Raw genomic sequence first — 21878 nt, forward strand, 5'->3', positions numbered from 1 at the left:
TGCCAGAAATGGAAGCATTTCATTTTAGAGAGAAGCCCCCACAGTGCTGCATGTCCTCACCAATGCCCATGGCCAAGGGGCACCAGAGCAGCTCTGAAGCAAGCAGGGATGTGGGTCTTAGGGCCTCAGTGGTTTACCTGTCTTCTGGGGATTTTTTTTTAGCACTGATTGTGCTTGGCTTCATGTTTCCCCACCAGGAAAGTCCCTCTGGGAGCTGGTACTGGAGCAGTTTGAAGACCTTCTCGTCCGCATCCTTTTGATGGCAGCTTTTCTGTCCTTTGTGAGTACCCAGAGCTTGGGGTGGCACCTTCTGGGGCACACAGAGCCTCAGGTGACATGCAAAGAGGAAAGGAGGGCAGGTCCCTGTGGGATGAAGGAGATGCAGGAGCAGAGCAGTGGTTTGTAGGGCATGGTGGCAACATCACTGCATTGCCTAAAGATGGGACTGGAGGATTTTTCAGTGATGCTGATCAAAAAGCACCAAGAGTGATATCAAAGAGCTCCCTGGGCTGCCTTCTGTTTACAGGGGGCTGTTCCAGGCTGATGATTTCATCCTGGTTTGCTGTGCCCCAGGACTGAACTGTCAGTGCAGTTTTGCCCACAATCTACCTTGGGAGCATCTCTGCATGAGGAGATGTTTCCCACCAAGGTGCTTGAGAACAACTGGGGTTTTTTTGACTGTAAGTCAGTGTGTTTGGCAGCAGGATGGCAAAGCTGAGACTCCTTTCTCTTCCTTTAGGATGTGACCCATGGGTAGATAAGGGGGAAGGCTGGTCCCTTGTGGTGTTTAATACATTCCCAAAACAACATGCAATGAAGTGAATGCAGGTAAAGCAGGTGTAAAGCCTGTGCCAGAGGTCAGGTCCTTGTGCCAGTGCCTCTGTGACAGAGCAGAGAGGTGCTGCTGTGTTGACACAGTGCAGGTCCATGAGCAGTTAAATGGAGTGGAAACATTTGTGTGTGTGCTTCATCTGTACAATGGTATGAGGCCTTTTGGGATGGAGAGGGGGCTCAGGGTGGTGGCAGCCACAGGTCAGTCCCTGCTCTGCAGGGCTGCTCTTACTGCACTGATTATTCAGATTGCTTCACTGACCTTCTGCCCAGGAGGGGCTGCAGTGCTGCCTGGTCTCTCCATTCATCAGTTCATGGCCATGGTGTCCCCACAGGAGCACTGAACACAGAGGGAGAGGCTTTCCTGCTGCAGACACTCATTCAGGCACTGCATGGCTGTTGGCTCCAGCCCCACTTGTTCAGTGCTTCAGCTTATCCCAGCAGAGCACTGGAGGCTCCAGCAGTGGGACCTGGCAATTCCACTCTTTGACCAAACCATGTGGGTCTGGCCATCTCCAGGTTGTTCCCTCTCCAGCAAATAACCACCTGTGGTTTGGCTCTTTTTCCATCGTCCGTCTTAAGATGTTGCTGCTCTGGTTTGAACCACATTGTGCTCCTTTTTTTCTCTTGCCACCAGATCCTGGCCTGGTTTGAAGAAGGGGAGGAGACCACGACGGCGTTTGTGGAGCCCATTGTCATCATCATGATCCTGATTGCCAACGCTGTGGTGGGGGTGTGGCAGGTAAGGCACAGCTGCCCTCCAGGTCTGCTCCATGAGGCTCAGGGCCTTCATCTAAAGGTCTGGTTGCTTCACGCCCCTGGAAATTAATTTTCCAAATGTTCAATTTTCATGTTGGCCATGCTTCCCCATGCCCTGCACATATGGCTGCCTCTTGGCTGGTTCTTTCGGTCTTTCTTTGGCAATTTGTGCAGGTTGGAGCTTGCACTTATCCAGGCAAAAACTGCTTGTCTCCTGGCCAGGGCCAAATGCATTTTCCAAGGGAAGGTCTTTGCTCTGTCCACCAGAAAGCCACAGTGGCTGCTGCCCCTCACCTCACTGTGTCCCTCAGCCAGTGATGGTTTCAGCCAGTGATGCTCCTCTTTTCTTCCTATTCATTATAAGGCCCTTTATTTATCTGCAGCTTGATCTGAGGTGAGGTTGCTGGATGGGGAAAAATGCATTTGGTTGGGACACACTGCTTCTCAAACCAAGAATGAGATGGTCAACCCCAAAGGTCCAGGCAATGTCCAGGACCTGGGGTGGTTTAAACCAGCAGGAATCATTTTGCAGAGGCTGAAGGTGCTTGTCCCATGCATGGTGTGAATGGATTCCAAAGCCAGGGCTGGGGCTGGGTTTTCCTGCCTTTGCAGTGGGTGGGGAAGGAGCCTGCTGGCACCATCAGCTCTGCTCCTCTCTGCTTGCAGGAGAGAAATGCTGAGAGTGCCATCGAGGCGCTGAAGGAGTACGAGCCCGAGATGGGGAAGGTGATCCGCGCCGACCGCAGCGGCGTGCAGCGCATCCGCGCCCGCGACATCGTCCCCGGGGACATCGTGGAGGTGGCAGGTGGGTGCCACCACCCCAGGGCTGGGGCTGGATGGGGAGGTGGTACTGGCCAGAGGATGCCCAAAGCTGAGGCTCTTCAGCCCACCAAGGCTTTGCCTGAGCATCAGGCAGCAGAGAACAGCAGAGAAGAGAAAAAAAAGTCAATTTCTGACGCGGGTTTTGGGACTCGGGAGGGTTTCTCTTTTTTTCTGGAAGAACAAGGAGAACTTTTAATTTTCCACTGAGATTCCCTGTTTCTGGAAGCTGCTCTCCCACACACATCCCTGGATAGGGCATTGGTGCTGCTGCAGGCCCCTGTGTGGGGAGGCCTCCTTGGGAGCTAGGGCTGCTCATCCAGACAGGGCGACAGGCAGAAGGGATGAGCTGCAGGGTGATTTTGCCTCTGGGTGGGTTCTACTCCCCAGCCCTTCTGTTGGAGCTGTGCATTCAGCAGAGCTTGCCTGGGGGTCTGCTGCCTGCCCCAGCAGAGCTGAGGAGGATTCATTCCAATTATTCTGTTTTGTTTGTTCCTAAAATGATGCCATAAACCCCCAGAGCCACAAAACTAATCCTCTCCTTTCCTCCTCGTGGCCCTGCTGGTGGAAACATGCTGCAATCCCTTCCTTGCCCAGCCAGCTTGCTGTTATTTATGTCTTCAAGTTGGGCTTCAGCTGGAAGATGAATAAAAAAATTGTGGAGGGAGGATCAAGCCAGCCAGATCCTCAGCTGGGTGAGCTGGCAGCACTCCCAAACCAGCTCTGACAATGCAGTCCAGCTGCTGACCTGGACTTTAATTAAATTAATGAATTATTAATACAATTCTGCCATCTTTCCCCAAATCAAGTGCATACTGCCTGCCCATCAGCAGCCCAATATTACTTTTTAATGGCACAATCAGCATTACAACTGGAATGGAAAGAGCTGTGCTCTCTGGAGGGCTTTTGCAAATTATTAGCAAATTGTGGGTTTAGGAGGTTATGGAAAGTGGTGAGGGTGCTGTCAGGTGTCTGATAGGAGAGCACACAAGGAGCAAAAGCTTTGAACCTGCCGTGGACATGCAGGTGATACCCTGGATGTGTGACAGCACAGGCAGGAGGGGCTGGCTGCTGTTTGCATGTGCAAATGCAATGAGTTTGGCAGCAGGGAGCAGGAAACCTGTTAGGCTGAGACAAGGAGGGGGTGGCTGGAACTTGGCAGGCTGCTCAAACCCAGCTGAGTTTTGCCCTTTTGTGACAAGGCCATGGAGGTGAGTCCTGGTGCAGGCAGCTTTTGCCTTTCCCAAAAAGGGCAGGCAGAGCATCCCTTTGGGAGCACCAGAGGTTGCTGTGACCCCTGTGGTGCTCAGGCAGTTCCAGTGGCCACACCAGGCAGTGTCCCCCTGTTTTCCCCTCTTTCTCTGGGGAGATTTGTGGTGCTGGGGGGGTCAGCACATGGTCAGTACCTGGCTAATGGCCAGGCCAGGTCTGTCCTGTGGGATAAGAATCACAGAATCACAGAATGATGGGGTTGGGAGAGACCTCTAAGATCATCGAGTCCAACCTACGCCCCAACACCTCAACCAGACTGTAGCACCCAGTGCCATGTCCAGGCTTTCTTTAAACACATCCAGAGATGGTGATTCCAGCACCTCCCTGGGAAGAGCATTCCAGTACTTTATTATTCTTTTGGTGAAAAATTTCTTCCTAATACCCAACCTGTACCTTTTCCTAATATCCAACCTATCCCTTCCCTGAGGTGGCTTGAGACTGTGTCCCCTACAGAAGGCACTGTGCACCCTGGAGCAAGAGCCACCAGGGCTCTCTCTGTCCCCAGATGTTGCAGGAGTTTTCCTCTGCAGGTTTAGCTCCTGTTTGCAAGTCCTCCTGCCTTTCCCAGGGGGAGAGGAGCTCTTTGCTCCCTCTGGGATGCTCCAGCCCCCTTGGACAGATGCAGAGTCTGAGTCTGTGCATGATGTTTTGGGAAGGTCTGTGCTGGCACCCCCAGACAGGTGTGACAGGGAGCAGGGGGGGTCTGGCAGATGCTGCTGCTGCATCCTGGAGCGTTGGGATCTGCAGCTGGAATAACTGGCTGGGTGGTGGAGCAGTGCCAGCCCCTCCTGCTGCTCTGGGGGGGTTTATGAGCCCCGGGAGGAAGCACTGGTTAAAGTCTGGGATTTTAGAGCATCGTTAGCAGCCAGGCCAGCAGTGTTGTGTAAGGGATGGGAGGGGCTGGGAGCCAGGGCTCCCCTCAGTATTTCCAAAACTCAGAGCGTGGCTGTGTCCAGACGATAAGGGAGCAGGAGGAAGAGCCAGGGGGAAGAAACCCAGCAGGAAAAGCAGCTTAAAATGTTTTTTTTTAAGGAAGCACTAGTGCCTTGGAGGGTGGTGTTGGGTGGCAGTGGATGGGGCAGCTTTCACCTGTGCCCACTGTGCCGTGCCAGGAGAGCCAGGGATGGTTGTTTGTCTTGGACACAGAAGATTTTCCACTGTTAACAGCTTCCAGTCAGCCCACAGCAACCTGAAGCAGGGTTAGACTGGTATTAGGAAGCTCAGATTGCTTCAATGTGGGGATATTCTGTTTTTTTTGCGGGAAAGAGGCAAATGGGGTTTCAGGGGGAGTTTGCAGGGAAGAGGAGAGGCAGGGACATGGCAGGGAATGGATGCAGCACAGCAGGCAGAGCACCACCAGGGTTTGGCTGGGGCAGACTTGTAATTACAGACAGATAAAATGAAGCTTTTAACAAAGCTGTACATGCAGAAATGAGGTGTCCCAGCGCAGGACCCTTGGCCAGGGGCTGCACCCCTCATTGCTCCAGGCTGGGTGCTGCTGTGCACTTGCACATGGCTGGGCTCAGCTGGGGGTTTGCTGTCCCCATTCCCGGGGTGCTGGCTGCTGCCAGTGCCACCTGACAAGCTGCTGTGCTTGTCCTTGCAGTTGGGGACAAGGTGCCAGCAGACATCAGGATCATCGAGATCCGCTCCACCACCCTGCGGGTCGACCAGTCCATCCTCACAGGTGAGTGTGGGCCTGCGGGGCAGCAACAGCTTCCTCCTGCTGCCTTCCTGGAGGCCAGCCTTGCAACTCATGCTGGGATAAGTGCTTTGCTGGGGTGGCAGAGCAAGATTGAGATGATGATTGGACCTTCCCAGGTCTTCAAAGCCACAGCACAGGTGAGATGTGTCTGGTGCTTGGGTGTCCTTCCTGCAGAGCACAAAGCCTGGGGCTTTTCTGTGTGACTTGTGGGGTTGGACATCCCCATGGTGGATGTTTGGGTGGTTTGGTGGCGAAGTGCTGCTCTAGAGCACTGTGTGATGCAGGCTTGGAACAGGGATGAGCTGAGGCTGGAGAGGGAGCATGGGTGGTCCATCTGTCCCCTCTTGTCTTGGCAGGGGAGTCGGTGTCGGTGATCAAACATGCTGACCCCATCCCCGATCCCCGGGCTGTCAACCAGGACAAGAAGAACATGCTGTTCTCTGTAAGTCCCTTACACCTGACCCCACCTCGTCTGTGGTTTTCCGAAGTGCAGAGGCTGGTGGGTCTGGGAGATCTCTGAGCAGAGAAAGGGAGTGCATGCATAAGACCTGAATCCATAAAAAGAGCCCCAAATCCATAAAAATAAGAACCTGCTTCATTTGGATTCCATCTGGGCTGTGGCACATGAGGCCTTTAAATACCTTGGGCAATCTCAGTGCACTTTTTCCATCAAGCAGGATGCATTATGGATGGGGAAGAGGTCTGTGGTGAGCCTGGAGCTATTGCAAATTTGGGTTTCCTCCCTTCTCATGTTCTTCTCAGGCAGAAGCCAAGTCCTCGAGGGGTTACAGCTCTCAGGAAGGGCTCTCCTGCTCCTTAGGGATGGGTTTATATAAAAACCCCAAGGTGTCCCATTTTCCCCTTAACCAAAGGGGGAAAAAGAGCAACCCATTTCCCTTTCACAATGAGCAACCCATTTCCCTTTCACAAAGAGCAACCCATTTCCCTCCTCAAACCAAGAGTTTTCATGCCCACATATCCACTCTGCTCTCTTCCTGCCCTCCAGGGCACCAACATTGCAGCTGGGAAGGCCGTAGGGATCGTCATTGCCACGGGGGTGTACACCGAGATCGGGAAGATCCGAAACCAGATGGCGGAGACCGAGCCAGAGAAGACGCCCTTGCAGCAGAAGCTGGATGAGTTCAGCCAGCAGCTCTCCAAAGTGATTTTCCTGGTGTGCATCGCCGTGTGGGTCATCAACATCAGCCACTTCAGCGACCCCGTGCACGGCGGCTCCTGGTTCCGCGGCGCCATCTACTACTTCAAGATTTCGGTGGCGCTGGCGGTGGCCGCCATCCCCGAGGGCCTCCCTGCCGTCATCACCACCTGCCTGGCGCTGGGGACACGCAGGATGGCCAGGAAGAACGCCATCGTCAGGAGCCTGCCCTCCGTGGAGACCCTGGGCTGCACCTCGGTCATCTGCTCCGACAAGACGGGGACGCTGACCACCAACCAGATGTCCGTGTGCAGGGTGAGAGCCCAGGGCAGGGGAGAGCCTGGAGTGGGGGGTTTGACTCTTTTCCAGCCTGGAGATGGGATAACTGAGAGGTGTTGACCAGCACTCTCACCACCACCCAGATGTCTGTGTGCAGGGTGAGAGCCCAGGGCAGAAGGGGCAGGAGAGAGGCTGGAGTGTGGGGTTAAGCCATTTTCTGGATCAGAAATGGGGGAACTGAGAGGTGTTGACCAGCACTCTCACCACCACCCAGATGTCTGTATGCCAGGTGAGAGTCAGGCTTGGGGCAGGAGGGGCAGGGGAGAGGCTGGAGTGTGGGGTTAAGCCATTTTCTGGATCAGAGATGAGGAAACTGAGAGGGGTTGAATTTGCAGACAAATTCAACGTGGGGAGAGATGAGAATCTTGTGTGCTGCTAAAAGTGAGTTTCCTAATTACACCCAAGCCAACAGAAGCCCTGATCCCTTCTGACCCCTGGAGAACCCCAGGGCTTCCTATAGACCCTCAGGGCTTCCTATAAACCCTCAGGGCTTCCTATAGACCCTCCTCCCTGCTCACCCCCACATTGCTACCACCACACAGCTCTGGTGAGGACACAGAGCCCATCAGCACAGGATGGGGTGCTCTTAAGGGTGGGAAATGGATTTGTAGAGAGTTTTCAGGGCCTGACAGAAGTCCCACACAGTGTGCATCTGTGTGCAAACCTTGAGATAAGAAATGCTGACTTAGAAATGCCATGGAATAGGACAGATGTTGTTGAGAGAGAAATGGAGGAAGAAAGAAGTTTCAAAGGATGGCCTTGCAAATAAGACTGGATATTTTGGAGAAACAGAACTATGAAAGGGGCATTGTGGTAGCACCCACGAGGGGTTGTTTTAGATGATTGGCTTAAAGGCATTTACAGCATGGTGTGGCCAAGAAACACTTATAATATATTGTAATTAGGAAATAGTTGGCTTCTGATTGTGATGGCATGAATTATAAAATCTCTATTGTCCCACCCTTCACATGAGACTGAAAATAGAATAAAAGGTTTTAAAACACCTCTCTGTCACAGACATGGGAAGAGATGAGAATCTTGACTCCATGTTTCAGTAGGCTGATTTATTATTTTATGATATATAAAATCTATCATAATGATATAATGATAAAAGATCATAATGATATATGAATTTATATCATAATGATATATGAATTTTATATCATAATGATATATAATTTATAATTATTTATGAATTTATATAATAATATATCATAACGATATATTAATTTGTATAAATTGTATAAAAATATGTATGATGATTTATATGATTTATATATAATTTATGGTTTTATATAATTTTAATAAATTAGTATATGATTATATTAAATATAAATATATAATATTAATATATATTAAATATATTATTATATTAAAAGAAAGTGATATATTAAAACTATACTAAAGTTGCAGACAACCCTGACATGGGAAGTGATGAGAATCTTGACTCCATGTTTCAGAAGGCTGATTTATTATTTTATGATCTATAAAATAATATATGATTTATATATAATTTATATAAATTAATATATTATTATATTAAAAGAAAATTATATATTAGAACTATACTAAAGAATAGAAGAAAGGATTTCATCAGAAAGCTAGCAAGGAATAGAAAGGAATGGAATGATAATAGAATCTTGTGACTGACCAGAGAATCCGAGCCAGCTGACTGTGATTGGCCATTAATTAAAAACAACCAACATGAGACCAATCAAAGATGCACCTGTTGCATTCCACAGCAGCAGATAATCAATGTTTACATTTGTTTCTGAGGCCTCTCAGCTTCTCAGGAGAAAAAATCCTAAGGAAAGGATTTTTCATACAATATGTCTGTGACAGAGAGGTGTTTTAAAAACTTTTATTCTATTTTCAGTCTCATGTGAAGGGTGGGGCAATAGAGATTTTATAATTCACGCCATCACAATCAGAAGCCAACTATTTCCTAATTACAATATATTTCAGGAGCCCCTTTCCAGGGAATGTTTCTTCCTGTTGGGATGTGACACTGGGACAGAGCTGATGGCAATCAGCCTCCTCTGCTCTCTTGCTCTTTTCCCCCTGCTTTTAACCCAACCAGTGAGAAATCCTGGACCATGCAAAGTTACAAAGCCTGGACCCATGAAAAGCATTCCTGGTGGAGGGAGCCCTGGGCTGGTTTGGGGAAGGGTTTGAAGGCTCCTCATCTACCAGAGAGTTTTGCTCCCACATGACTGGCCCTGTGGAGAGGTGACTTGGTAGGAAAGCCTGGACCATCTGAGTACTTCTCAGTTTTCCCATTAATCCATGAGTGTCAGGAAAGCTTTTTACATGCCTTTGGCGTGTTGTTTTTATAGGAGAACCTTGGAAAATGTGTTGCTGTGGGGAAAAAAAAAAGGAGCTGGCCAACATCCCTCCTCTGTGACACGCAGATAAGTGTGGTGGGAAGCTGTGACAGTGCTGCAAACCAGGCTCTGGCCACTGGTTAGCTCAGCACAAACTGCAGATGGATGGAAATGTCTGGTATTCCTGCCCTGTGAATGATGCAGAACAAGACAGGGCTGGAACAAAGGAGGGATCCAAACTGCCCATGTCTCACACGAGGAGGGGCTTCCCTCCATCCCCATTTTCAGAGCCAGTGATGCAGCAAAGCAAGGGCAGGGTGACCCCAGTGCTGAGGGGGTCCAGACCCCACAGCTCAGTGCTCCTGAGCTCTGCCCACTGCAGGAGGAGAAGGAGGAGTGACCCAAACCACTTCCTAGCAGAGGGTCTGCTCTGTGAACTTGGGAAGAAGTGCCCCCATCCCTGCAGTGTGGCACAGTCAGGAGGGGCAGGGAGTGGGGCAGTGGCACACAAGGCTTTTGGCATCTGCAGAATGAGCTCAGCAACTTTAAAAAACAAACAAACAAAAAAAAAGAGCAATTAAAAGGTCAAAGTATCCTCCAGCCCATCTCCCCTTAATCCTGTTCCAATATCTGTTTATTCCCTTGGCTGGATCCTGGCTCCCAGGGCACAGCACTGGGAGAAGGGCTGGCCCCAGGACAGAGCCAGGGCTGTTAATGTTTAATTAACAGGGATTCCCATGCTGACGTGGGCAGGACAGGGCTGCCTGCTGGGCCCTGTGAGTGGCAGGTGGGTAAATATTAAATATTTGTGCTGGGCAGCCCTTGCTGGGTCCAGGACACGCTCCTGTGCCAAACAGCCAGCCCAGCCATGGGCTGAACAGCCAGAAAACCCTATCAATAACCTGGGGAAATGTATTAATTGAGTGTGATTTCATTAAGTTACCCATTCACAGGGTGAGTACAGCTGCTGAGCAGGGCCTGCTCACTGTCTCACTGCTGGCATCAGCTCTGGGAGCTCTGAAGTGACTCTGGAAAGGCCTCAGGTCTGGTTTCAGGAGCTGTGCCACGTCTCTGGGTCCCTCCCAGTGCTGGGGTCTCATGGCCATGGTGCTGTCTGAGCCAGGACACACCCAGGGCTCAGCAGGGGTCAATCTGTGTCCCCCAAAGCCACCCAAAATGAGGGGCTTTGTGCTGGGGACTTTGTGATCCTGTCCACCCAGGATGGCCAAGATTTTGCTCTGACCTCAAGTCCACCCAAGGTTACGGTGACAAAGCCACAAACCCACTTAGTAAAGCAGAGTAAACCTGTGGTTTGTGTCCCTGGGGGTCACCTGGGGGTCTCTGAGATCACCACATCCCCCAGCCCAGGGTAGGGAGGAACCAGGAGCAGCTTCCTCCCAGCCTGTAAATAACCATGGAGCTGGGAGCAGTGGGAGCCTGGCAGGAGGAGAAGGGACATAGAAGCATCACAGGTCTCTCTGCTCTCACAGGTTTAAATCACTCTCCTAAAACGTGCAGCAGCCTTTTATGCAGCCTACCTTAATTTTCCAGGAAGGTGGCATTTGAAAATCAGGACTCAAAGAGGAGATGTGGGCTTGGGGGTGGGGGGAGTGATGCTGGCACCCCATGTCTGGGAGGAGGTGATTAGTGACATTTGGGGTGATTAGTGACCTTTGGGGTGATTAGTGACATTTGGCTGTCTGAGATGGCTGCTGGTGTTTTTGGGGAGCAGGAGCAGAAAGGGGTTTATTTTGCACAAAGGTTGTAGCAGAGCCTGGATGTGCAATCCCTGCCATCCCTGGTGCAGTCCCCAGGGCACTGTGCCTTGGCTCAGCACTGTGGTCTGTCCAAACCTGTCACTAATTATTGGGGACCTGCCTGGGGCTCCCCAGGGGCTGTGGGTTGGCTGGGGCTGCTTCCAGTGCAGGAGGAAAATGATGCTGATCCATGGGTTGGTTGATGGAATAGTGACTGATGGTTACAGCTCTTACAATTCCAGACAGCAATCCTGCCTTTCTCCATGAGTGGTTCTGTTAAAGACACTGCAGAAAATTCAGTGCAGATAAATCCTTCACACCTGTCTGCCCCCCAGGCCCACAGCTCTGCCATGAGCTGCTCCAGGGATGCTGCAGCCACAAATGCCCTTTTCTTCCTAGAAATACCCACCAGCAGCATCCAGCTGTGTGCTGCAGCACCAGCCTGGGCAGGATCCAGGGACAGGAGAGGAGGAGTGATGTTGGACCCTTTGGGAGAAGGGTGCACTCTCTGTGAGCATGTAGTTACATTTTCCTTCCAGCCTCTCTGCTGCATGAGAGCCCCAAATCACTGGCGTGGCTTTAAAAGGTTCAGGGCAGGGGGAAGCCCAGGTGTGCTGCTGGCTGTGTTCCCCTGGCTGGAGCTGCTGTTCACTGTGCTCTACAGAGGCTGGGCAGCCCCTCTGTGAGCCTGGCTTGTCAGCAGCCCCCAGCTGAGCTGCAGCTTTCCCACCTCCTCCTATTGCTCCTGATATTATTTCTATTATTTCTGTGATGGAAACTTTAGTTCTGCTCTGAACTGCTTAAGACACAGCTATTTCCTCTGGACTGCTTCCACTGCCCACAAACCTGCCCACTTCTCAGCCTGGAAATCTGACAAAACACCAACAGGCTGAGAGAGCTGGGCTGCTCAGCCTGGAGAAGGGCAGGCTCAGGGGAGACCCTCGAGCCCTGTCCAGTGCCTAAAGGGGCTCCAAGAGAGCTGGAGGGGGACTTGGGACAAGGGCCTGGAGTGACAGGACATGGGGGAAGGGCTTTAAGCTGAAGGAGGGGAGATTTGGATTAGATTTGAGGCAGGAATTGTTTCCTGTGAGGGTGGGGAGCCCTGGCACAGGTTGTGGCTGCCCCTGGATCCCTGGCAGTGCCCAAGGCCAGGTTGGAGCAACCTGGGATAGTGGAAGCTGTCCCGGCCCATGGCAGGGGGTGGGATGAGATGAGCTTGAATGTCCCTTTCACCCCAAATCATTCTGTGATCCTCTGATCACACCAAACCCCTGCAAACACCTCTGCAGTGCCCTGGCTGCCCCCATGCTTGGTCCAGTCACGCAAGCTGGGAGCAGCAGGAAATTTGATATAACCTCTGCTTGCTGTGGGTTATGTAGCACCTTTTTTTTTTTTTTTTTTTAAGGCATGGAAAAATAAAGAGCTTGGAATGTTGTGGGGTTTTTATTTCCCTTTTCCCTTTTTTTAATAAGAAAGACACTATTGTGAAAGCAATAATTGTTTTGTAGCCATGGGCATTTGAAAACAAACAGGCTCATATCAGGCAAACCCATCAGGCTGGGGTGGGTGCTTTCAGCTTTTTAATAAATGAGTCTGGTTGGTGTTTCAGGAGTCCATTTTCTGAGGAGGCCAGGAGATTTTGGCTCTCTGGAAAGCTGATGGTGTTGGATGTCTCAAAAAAAAGATGATGAGTGCTTAGCCTTGGAAGGTTCCTTGTGGTGGTGTCTCAGACTGAGTGCCTTAGCTCAGGTTCTGGGTCTGCATTTTTGGGGGGTTGTGACCAAAGGAATAGGATTTGCTCTCTTTATTGAGCTTACACCCACTGCCAGAGGGGCCCAGTGCCTCCAGGGGACCTGGGACACCTCTTCTGCAGCACTTTGGCTCATTATTTCCTTCAGAACCTTTCAGGGATGCTGATGGGCCTCCCTGATGGGCCCTGGGAAAGGAGCTGAGGGCACTGGTGCCTTGTGAAGGCTGACCTAGAACAGGGGCTGGACAGAGCTAAAGAGAAAAGCAGGGATTTATTCAAAGAATCTCCTCAATGGTTCCACCTTGGGCAGCACAAGAGCCCAGCCAGGGCTGCACCCAGGATGAGCCAAAATGGTCCCAAAATGCATCCAAAATGAACCAAAATGGTCCCAAAATGCATCCAAAATGAACCAAAATGGTCCCAAAATGCACAACCGGGCACGGGGTCTCTCACTTTGATCAGTTCTGCTCCATTTGCATCTTGCAGCTCATTGTCCAATTCCAGCTTTAGCCCATGCAGTCCCACCCTGCTTGTTTTTCTCTCTTTAGTTCTTATTGTTTATGCTCTTGGGCCTGAGATCTGGATCCTTTGTCCTTGGTGCCCAGCTGGAGCAGGAATTGTTTTGTCTCCCTGCTCTGTGCACAGAGCTCACCATCCCCTCATATGAAGCTCAGACTCACACACTAAAGCAGCGCAGAATGTGAAAAATATAAAAGCCAAAACCTAAGGCATCAGCACTAGCCCAGGATAGGGCTAAAGGATACCTGCAAGTAGCTGGGAAGCCATGGTGAGGTTGTTTTGGGCTCAGAATCACTCACACAGGAAATGTATGCTTTGAACCTGCTCCTTTGATTACCTAAACCTGTAAAACAGGGAGGTGGGAAAAGCCCCTGGGGTGTCCTGGTGCTGAACATGCTGGGAAGGTGCTCCCCTGAACCTGCCCCCGTGGCTTGGCCTGTCCCCAAGCTCATGCCTGGGACCCCTCCTGTGTGGGGAAGGCTCACACCTGCCAGCCTGGCTGCACTGATGAGGTGTCCTTAATAATTTCCTTGTATTAACAATAATTAATAATAATAATAGCAGGTGAACCTCTGTCTGTTGCCAGAGGAAGGCAGAGAAGTGGGTGGTAACTGGAGCTGTTGCATCTCTGCTGCTGAGTGATGCCTGCTGATTTCTCCAGCATCTGTTGCCTCCCTCTCCTGGGGAACAACACAAATAAGCAGAGGAAAATAAATAGAGTAAAAAACAATTCTTTTGAGACAGGTTGGAGTGGAACAGTTTTCCCTGCACCTGCTTTCTGGAGGCACTCAGCAAGTTCATAGAGCTGAGGAGAGCAGCGCTTCTCTGCATCCAGAATAATCCTGGCTTCTCCCTGCAGCCAGGGAAATGCATTTGCCAAACCAGTTTTATTTATTTATTTCTTTATTTACTTATTTATTATGTTGCTTTTTGGCTTCAGTGTGGGTCATAAATAACAAGCAGCAGAAATGAGCATCTCTGAACTCTCTGCTCTTGTTCCCAGGGATGCTGCCCTCAAAGGTGGGCTGTGCTGGGAGGGACAAGGGAGACTGGGAGAGCTTGGGGAGAGGGGAATTTTCATTTTGTTTCAAGAGTTTGAGGGATTTGTCTCATTATAGCAGCAAAAGAAAAACTGGAAGGATTTTGAAAGGCAAAAATCGCTATAAATAGAGTGTGGGGGACTTTTATGGCTCTCTGGGGTTTTATTAATGAGCTGAGCTGTGATCCCAGCAAGGCACGAGGCTGGTGGCTGAGAGCTGGCTGGGAAGGGTGACAGGGGCAGCCACCCCTGCTTGGATCCTGCCCTGCAGAGGCTTTCCAGGGCAGGAGTGGAAACCTTGACCCTTCTGTGCTCCAAGAAAAACACAGGAACCTTCTTAGGAACAGGCTCAGCACCTCTCATCTCCTAGGGAAAGAAAGAGCTGGAGGAACATGACAAAGGCAGAGGAGAGCTGGAAGGATTTGGGGACAGCCAAGGAGTAGTGGCTGACCAGGGATGGGCCTGAGTGTGCTGGTGTTCACAGGGGTCCCAGGATGAGGGAAGAGATGAGAATGTTGGCTCCATGTTTCAGAAGGCTGATTTATTATTTTATGATATATATTCTATTAAAATTGTACTAAAAGAATAGAAGAAAGGATTTCATCAGAAGGCTGGCTAAGAATAGAAAAAGAAGGAATGATAACAAAGGTTTGTGGCTGACTGAGACAGTCCGAGCCAGCTGACTGTGATTGGCCATTGATTAGAAACAACCACAGGAGACCAATCCCAGATGCACCTGTTACATTCCACAGCAGCAGATAACATATTGGTTACATTTTGTTCCTGAGGATTCTCAGCTTCTCAGGAGAAAAGATCCCAGGGAAAGGATTTTTCATAAAACGTGTCTGTGACACCTGAGCCTGGTGCCAGCAGGGCTGCAATAACTGGGCCAGCACCAGCTGGTGGCTTTCCAGGCTGGGCACGAGGGTTGTACCCAGAATGTGCTGCCTGATGCTGTGTTTGCACCTCTCCCCCTGGCAGATGTTCATCATGGAGAAGGTGGAGGGCAGCCAGTGCAGCCTGCACGAGTTCAGCATCACCGGCTCCACCTACGCCCCCGAGGGACAGATGTGAGTGAGGGTCCCCTCCCCAGGGACTCAGGGGGGCCCCGGGCTGGCAGCAGAGCTGGGGAAGGGGGGAGGCTGGGGTTCATGGCCATGGCTGGGGGGAAAGGAGGGGTTTCCATGGTGGTTTGCAGGCCTGTCCATGGGGATTCCCAGTGGGCTTGCAGGTGTTGGGTGATGGGCTGTGCTCTGCTGTCCATGGGCACCAGGGCAGTGTTTCCCTGTCCCTCACTTGGTTTGGGTGCTGCTCACCCTGGCTCTGCCTTCCCACTGCTCAGCAGAGGGTTCCACACCCTTGGCTCTCCCTTGGTGAGCAATCGCAGTAAAACAAGGCCACCTGTGAACCAGAGATGACAGATGTGGGAATGGGGATGAACATAGAAATTTCATCACATAGAAATTTCCCCTAAATTTCTCACCAAGTGATACACCTACACTACTCTCTGTAATCTATTTCACTTTGCAGCAGAAGATAACTCTCCATGTTTCTGGAGCCTGCACAGTTTGGGTATTGACTGGTGGCTGTTGCCCCTGTCCTGAGCAGGATGCAGGGTGGGCAGCTTGTCTGGAAGCCACCAGCAGTGCTCAAGGGGACTTGCAAATGGCTCAAACCCCACAAGGACAGTGCTCCCTGAGCCCTGTGCCCACAGCAGGGGTGGCTGCCGTGGCTGGTGTGCCCAGGGCATGATCCTGCTGCTGGCAGGGTGTGTCTCAGGGCAGGCATGGGCAGGGAGTGCAAGCTGTGGGCTTTTCTCTCAAGTGTTATCACACACATGGGGTTCTCTGCTGTTGTATTTGTTTATTCCTGTTCCTTTGGAAGGAGCTGGTGGCCCCCAGTGTAGCAAGAAGGCAGATGAGAAGCTCAGCTGGTGGTGGGAGCACTCTCTGCTCCCCTTTGCTTTGCTCAGTGATCCCAGACACATTTGTCAGCATGGTCCCTTCTGCTCATCCCTGGAGCAGCTGTAATTCATCTCGGGCACAGACTTAATTTCATGAATATTTATAAAGCCAATTTGATCCTTGGCTAGGAATCTCCATTAAAAACTGAGCCAAGTCATGAGCTGGTGTCAATCAGTGCATTTCAATTTAAATTGAGGAGGACCCAGGGGCTGAACTTGTGCCTGCCAACCTCTGAAGCTCAGTGTCCCCTGGCCTCTGGGGGCTGCATTCAGGGCCGCTCTGTTGGTCTGCAACATTTTGTGTTGCTCTTCAGTTTTGCTTTAGCCCCGTGCCTGTGTTGTGTATGGAGAGGGATGTGTGGGCTTGCTGAGGAGAGAACCTCCCTTCCCCCAGGGCTGGTGGCACTGAAAGGCTTGTTTGCTTTGACCTGGCCTTGGCAGGGGGGTATTTCATGCAGGACCCTGGCTTTGCTCACACAGCACCCAGCCAGCAGCCCAGCCCCTTTGCTGATGTTTTTCCCAGCACATGGGTCTGACCATGCAGGGGCTGCTGACCATGGGGCTGTGACTCCCATCCCTTCCCACAATATCCAGGGGATCCCATGCTGCACAAGCCATGCTTGCTGTGTCTGCTGTCCCTCCCTGTGAGCCCAGGGCTGGGCAGCCTCTCTGGGCAGGAGCAGTGGCTCTCCCTTCCCACTCACAGCCCAGTGTGGCTTTGTCTCCCTCAGCAAACAGATTTTTCAGATTTTCTTGGCTGCTCCGTGTTTTCCGCTCCCGAGCTGTAACAAGGGCTCCAAAATGTTCTTTCCATTGGGAACCAACAGTGGAATAAGCTGATCCTAGTAAATGCCTGACAAATTATTTTTCCAGCCAGCAGATGACCGGCTGGGTTTACACAGCTCTAACCTGCAGTTACCTCTGCTGGAACCAGGGGAATTTTTGATTTCCTTCAAAACCACTGCTACCATTCCACTGCACCAGGAGAGGAGGAGCAGCTGGCTTGCCTGGAGTGTTCAGGGCTGCTCCTTTCCGTAGCAAAGAGCTGCTATTGAGGAAGCAAAGATCACAGTCCAGCACTTGCTTGGAAGCAGGCACAGCAGTGCAGCTGTTCAAGCTCTCTGCTGCTCCTAAATGCTCCCCTGGGTTCCCTCTGGAGTGTGAATCAGCATCACAGGGAGGGGAAGGGACTTGCTGTTGGTTCCACAGCTCCTGTGGATTCAAAGCAAGTGGCTGGATGTTAACATGAATTTCTTTACCCCTTTTCTGGTCCATCACCTTCATCATCAGCCTGGGAGGGAGCAGCCCCTGATTGCTCCTTTGAACTCCTCTGCAGCCCCCTTTGTTCTGGGCCACTTCCGGAATTTATTTGCCTCCTGTCATATTTTATTTGCAATTTAGTGCTGCCCCATTTAATAAAGTACAAAATGTGAACCCAAGGACTTATTGCCAGCACTGATGCTTTAACTGGGCTTTTGCTTCCACTTTTACAGGAGTGATGTGTAGGCTGTATATCCCCCTAGGAGGGATGTTTAGGGTGAGCTAACAGTATTGAAGGTGTGAGCTGGTGTGAGGCTGTTGGGGTTGTGTGGTGGTTCCAGTTGTTGGTTTCTCTGGGTCTGGATTGAAGGCACTTGAGACAGTAATTCATGTTCAGACTCAGGTGTTTATTGTTTCTTATCAGTGAAAAAATGTCTCACTAATGTGAGTTTGGCAGCTTTTCATTAGAAGGCACAAAATGGCTCACTATCTCTTGTTCCAAGGTCTTTTAAGACTAAACTATCCAATTAAGAACTGACACCTAGATTATTTTCCCTTTTAACCCAATAACTGATCCCAAAGAGCCCACAGTGCAGACTTTTCTGCCCAATTACAAAATGCCACCCAAACCCATGGAGAAGGAGCATGAAGAAGAAGCCCAGGATGACACCGTGTGCCCTCCATCTTGCTTCCATCCACAACACACTAAAAATCCCCAAACCTAAATTTCTCACCTAAGTGATACACCTACACTACTCTATACAATCTATTTCACACTTTTGTGGGTTCTAGTTTATCTTGAAGTTTAGGAAGCTTTCTCCATGAATGAGGGTCAAAGTCAGTGCTCCCCTGGGGGTCAGGGCACCCCAGAGCAGACAGGGAAACATTCCCAGTGCCCTGGGTTTCCCCATGGTTGTTTTCTGCCCTCAGCCTGAAGGACGAGCAGCCGGTGCAGTGCGGGCAGTACGACGGGCTGGTGGAGCTGGCCACCATCTGTGCCCTCTGCAATGACTCCTCGCTGGACTACAATGAGGTGTGGGGGCACCAGGGCCAGGGTGGCGTTGGGGGGATGCTCTTGCTGTGCTTCAGAGCAAAGCCAGGAGAGTTTGTCCCTTGGGATCCCCTTCCCTGGCTTCGGCTCATCCCCAGGGGATGCTCTGCTGTGGTGGGTGGCAGCATCCTCGGGGGCAGCAGCAGCGTGTAGAGGATGTGCTCTAAAGATTCAGCTCTTTTTTTCTACCCTCTAGTCCAAAAAAGTCTATGAGAAGGTGGGGGAAGCCACTGAAACAGCCCTGACGTGCCTGGTGGAGAAGATGAACGTCTTCAATACAGACCTCAGCAAACTGTCCAAGGTGGAGAGAGCCAACGCCTGCAACTCAGTGAGTGGGGAGAAACCCCATCAGCACTGGGGGATGGGAGGGAGAGGAGGGATTGAGGATGGCTGATATTTGGGCAAATAAGCATTTGCAATGATCTAAGGGACTGATTTGGCACAAGGGTGTGATTTCTGGGCTGTGAGCTGTTTTTGGAACAGTGGCCCTGGGGGGCTGATGCCAGGGCCTTGAAGACCAGCCTACATGGAGCTTTGGAGCAGGTGATTCCTGAGGCTCCAACTCAGTCCAGTCCTTGCTCAGGCAGGAGAGACCCTCTAAATGAGAGCCTGAGCTCTGGCTGCAGATGAGGAAGTTTGGAGTTATCTTTGGGTGCCCAGTTTGCACTGAGCAGTCACCCTCCAGCATGAACCAAACCCTATTCCCCAGAGCTTTGCCTGCCCCAGTGACATTTGCTCCTTGGAAACATCTATTTTTGACATGAAAATGTCTTGTGCTGGCTCTTCCCCTACTCCAGTGTCTCCCTGTCCTCCTGGGTGAAAACACACTTTACTTTGGGTCTGTATTTCCTCTGCTTTAGATCTTACAATGTCTTTCCTTGATCAAAAGGCTCTCTGTTCCAGCATTTTCCCCAGAACAGATCTGTGCAGGTTGTAATAAATATTCTGACTCCTTTCTGATAAGGAAAGCTTGTGGCTTTAGCCCTGTCCCATCCATCCTGGCTCCTGTGGCTGCCTTTCTCCTCCCACCCCAGGGGCTCAGCGGGGTTGCCAGCCAAGGCAGAGAGCACCAGTGTCCCTGGCATGTCCTGCTCAGCCCAGTGCTGTTCCTGCAGGTGATCAAGCAGCTGATGAGGAAGGAGTGCACCCTGGAGTTCTCCCGGGACCGCAAGTCCATGTCCGTGTACTGCACTCCCAGCGGGGCTGGCAACAACTCTGCTGGCAGCAAGATGTTTGTCAAGGTAGGGCTGGAGCCACTGTTTGTTTGTCAAGGTAGGGCTGGAGCCACTGTTTGTTTGTCAAGGTAGGGCGGCAGGGTCCAGGTGCCCCTCACACACCCAGCAGCATCTGGCCCTGGCTGCACAGGGCAGTGGTGATGCTCTGCAGCTCCTCTCACACTCTGGGGAACTGTGGTGAGGGGGGCTCTGGAGCATTTCCTGCAGTGCTGGAGAAAACTCTGAGCTGCCTGGGGAGCCAGGATCCAGCAGGTAGGCTGGTGGGGTCAGGGAGGAGGTGAGTCTTTGCCATATTGATTAGGGAAGAAAGGGGGTGAGATGGTTTAGAGGGAGGGAAAGGTGCTGAGTGTGGTGGTGTTGGGGCAAGGGGGAGCTGCCCTCGTGCAGAATTTGGGCACTTGCCTTTATTAAAGGCTTGGACCCTCCAGATGCCAGTAATGCCCAAAGGATGATGTCCATCTTTCCACTGAAGCCAGAAATAAAATAGTGTTTCATAGGAAATTTTCTTCCCAAGGGAAGAGATGTGGTGGAATTTCTCCCCGCTGACTCTGAGAAGATTTGGATATTGTTGTTCCCACTGGGAAATTATCTGGGTGGGTGAACTCTGCCCTCCAGGCCAGGCAGGGACCCTCTAAAGCCTCTGGATCTGTGGCCCTGGGAGAGCTTTTGAAGAGGTGCAATGGAAGGATTGCAAGTGTTATATTAAAGAGTAATGTCAGGGTCCTTTGTAAGGTCAGAAGGGCTGGGGTGAGAGGCTGGGATGCTGAAGGACATGTTTTCCTGAATTGCAAAGGCATCACAAGCATCCTCTGAGTATCCCACATTTGTTCCCTCACAGATTTACAGCCCTCATCCCCTGCAGGTCAGATCAATGGTCTGTGGGGTGGGGTGGGAGTATTTCAGGAGGATATGTAGTTTTTGCAGGAGACAGCTGGCTCTGCAGCAGATCCTGCTCTTGGTGACCTGGGTGTGCTTGGTCAGAGGCTGCCATCTAGTGCCCTGAGCCACAGGGCCGGGATGTGCGCTGGAATTTGGGGGAGAATTCCTCTGTCTTTGCCCAAACTTGGTGCCTTCCCTCCCTCTGGCACTTCCTTTGACCTTCCAGCTTCACCCCATCCCCTGAGCCCTCCTCTCCTCTCCCACAGGGCGCCCCGGAGAGCGTCATCGAGCGCTGCACCCACGTGCGCGTGGGCACCGCCAAGGTCCCGCTGACGGCCCCGGTGAGGGACAAGATCCTGGGCAGGATCCGGGACTGGGGAATGGGCATGGACACCCTGCGCTGCCTGGCCCTGGCCACGCAGGACTCGCCCGTGCGCAGGGAGAGCATGCAGTTGCACGACTCTGCTGCCTTCGTCCACTACGAGGTACAGCACCCCAGATCCGGCCTTGCTCTCTGTCTTCCTTGCTCCCAGAGTTTCCCCAGCTGCCCCAGCAGGAATTTCCCTCTGGTTTCTCTGTGGCTCATCTCCTCTGCAAACCTCAGGGTAACAAGCCCCATCTCACTGAGCGCGTTTTCCTGTGGAGTGACTGCTGAGGAGACCATTAGGAGGGATGGGGAGGAGGGGAGCAAAGAGAAAATGTGTGAGGAGGAGCAGAGGGATGGGAGCATCCTGTTGGATTGGGGCTGTAGAGTGCATCCATGGGGCAGTTATGATAGGAAACTGCCTGTCTTGGTTTGGAAAGACAGGAGTCTGCTAAGGAAGGCAGGAGCCTCCTCTGAAATGGAGAATGTAAACCCTCCCCACCCCTCCAAATTGCTATAAATTTTAAATTAAGGGGGCTCTCAGACAAAAATATGGGAGCAGGAAATAACAGTTCTTTAATAGGGAAGGAAAAAAATAAAAGGATAAACAATGCAGTACACTGGAACAACACTGACAGAGTCAGAACCCAACGTGACACCCTGTGGGTCAGGGTGTTGGCAGCAGTGCCATTGGAATTGTGGCTCAGCCCTCCTGCAGTGCCAGGGGTGGTTCTGTTGGAGCAGGGATCCTGTAGAGAAGGATGGATTCTTCCTCTGAAGATCCAGTGGAAGAAGAGGCAGCTGCTGTTCCTCTGGGGAATCCCATGGAGAAGCCGTGCTGGTGTCTCAAAAACCT

At 51.4% G+C, this 21878-nt stretch overlaps 1 protein-coding gene across 1 annotated transcript in view; it reads left to right on the top strand.

Annotated features, from left to right (window-relative positions):
* The window catches only part of ATP2A3 (ATPase sarcoplasmic/endoplasmic reticulum Ca2+ transporting 3), a 61093-nt gene that overhangs the window by 21961 nt on the left and 17254 nt on the right, over positions 1-21878 (top strand). Inside the window, exons 3-13 of the mRNA XM_066563244.1 lie at positions 198-280; positions 1469-1573; positions 2257-2395; positions 5288-5368; positions 5743-5828; positions 6393-6857; positions 15252-15340; positions 18424-18526; positions 18741-18872; positions 19660-19785; positions 20925-21143. Of these exons, the coding sequence (XP_066419341.1) occupies positions 198-280; positions 1469-1573; positions 2257-2395; positions 5288-5368; positions 5743-5828; positions 6393-6857; positions 15252-15340; positions 18424-18526; positions 18741-18872; positions 19660-19785; positions 20925-21143 (1628 nt within the window). The remainder of the gene's footprint in view (positions 1-197; positions 281-1468; positions 1574-2256; positions 2396-5287; positions 5369-5742; positions 5829-6392; positions 6858-15251; positions 15341-18423; positions 18527-18740; positions 18873-19659; positions 19786-20924; positions 21144-21878) is intronic.

This window comes from Molothrus aeneus, chromosome 20 (genome assembly GCF_037042795.1).
Source record: "Molothrus aeneus isolate 106 chromosome 20, BPBGC_Maene_1.0, whole genome shotgun sequence".
In the NCBI taxonomy this organism is placed as follows: Eukaryota; Metazoa; Chordata; class Aves; order Passeriformes; family Icteridae; genus Molothrus; species Molothrus aeneus.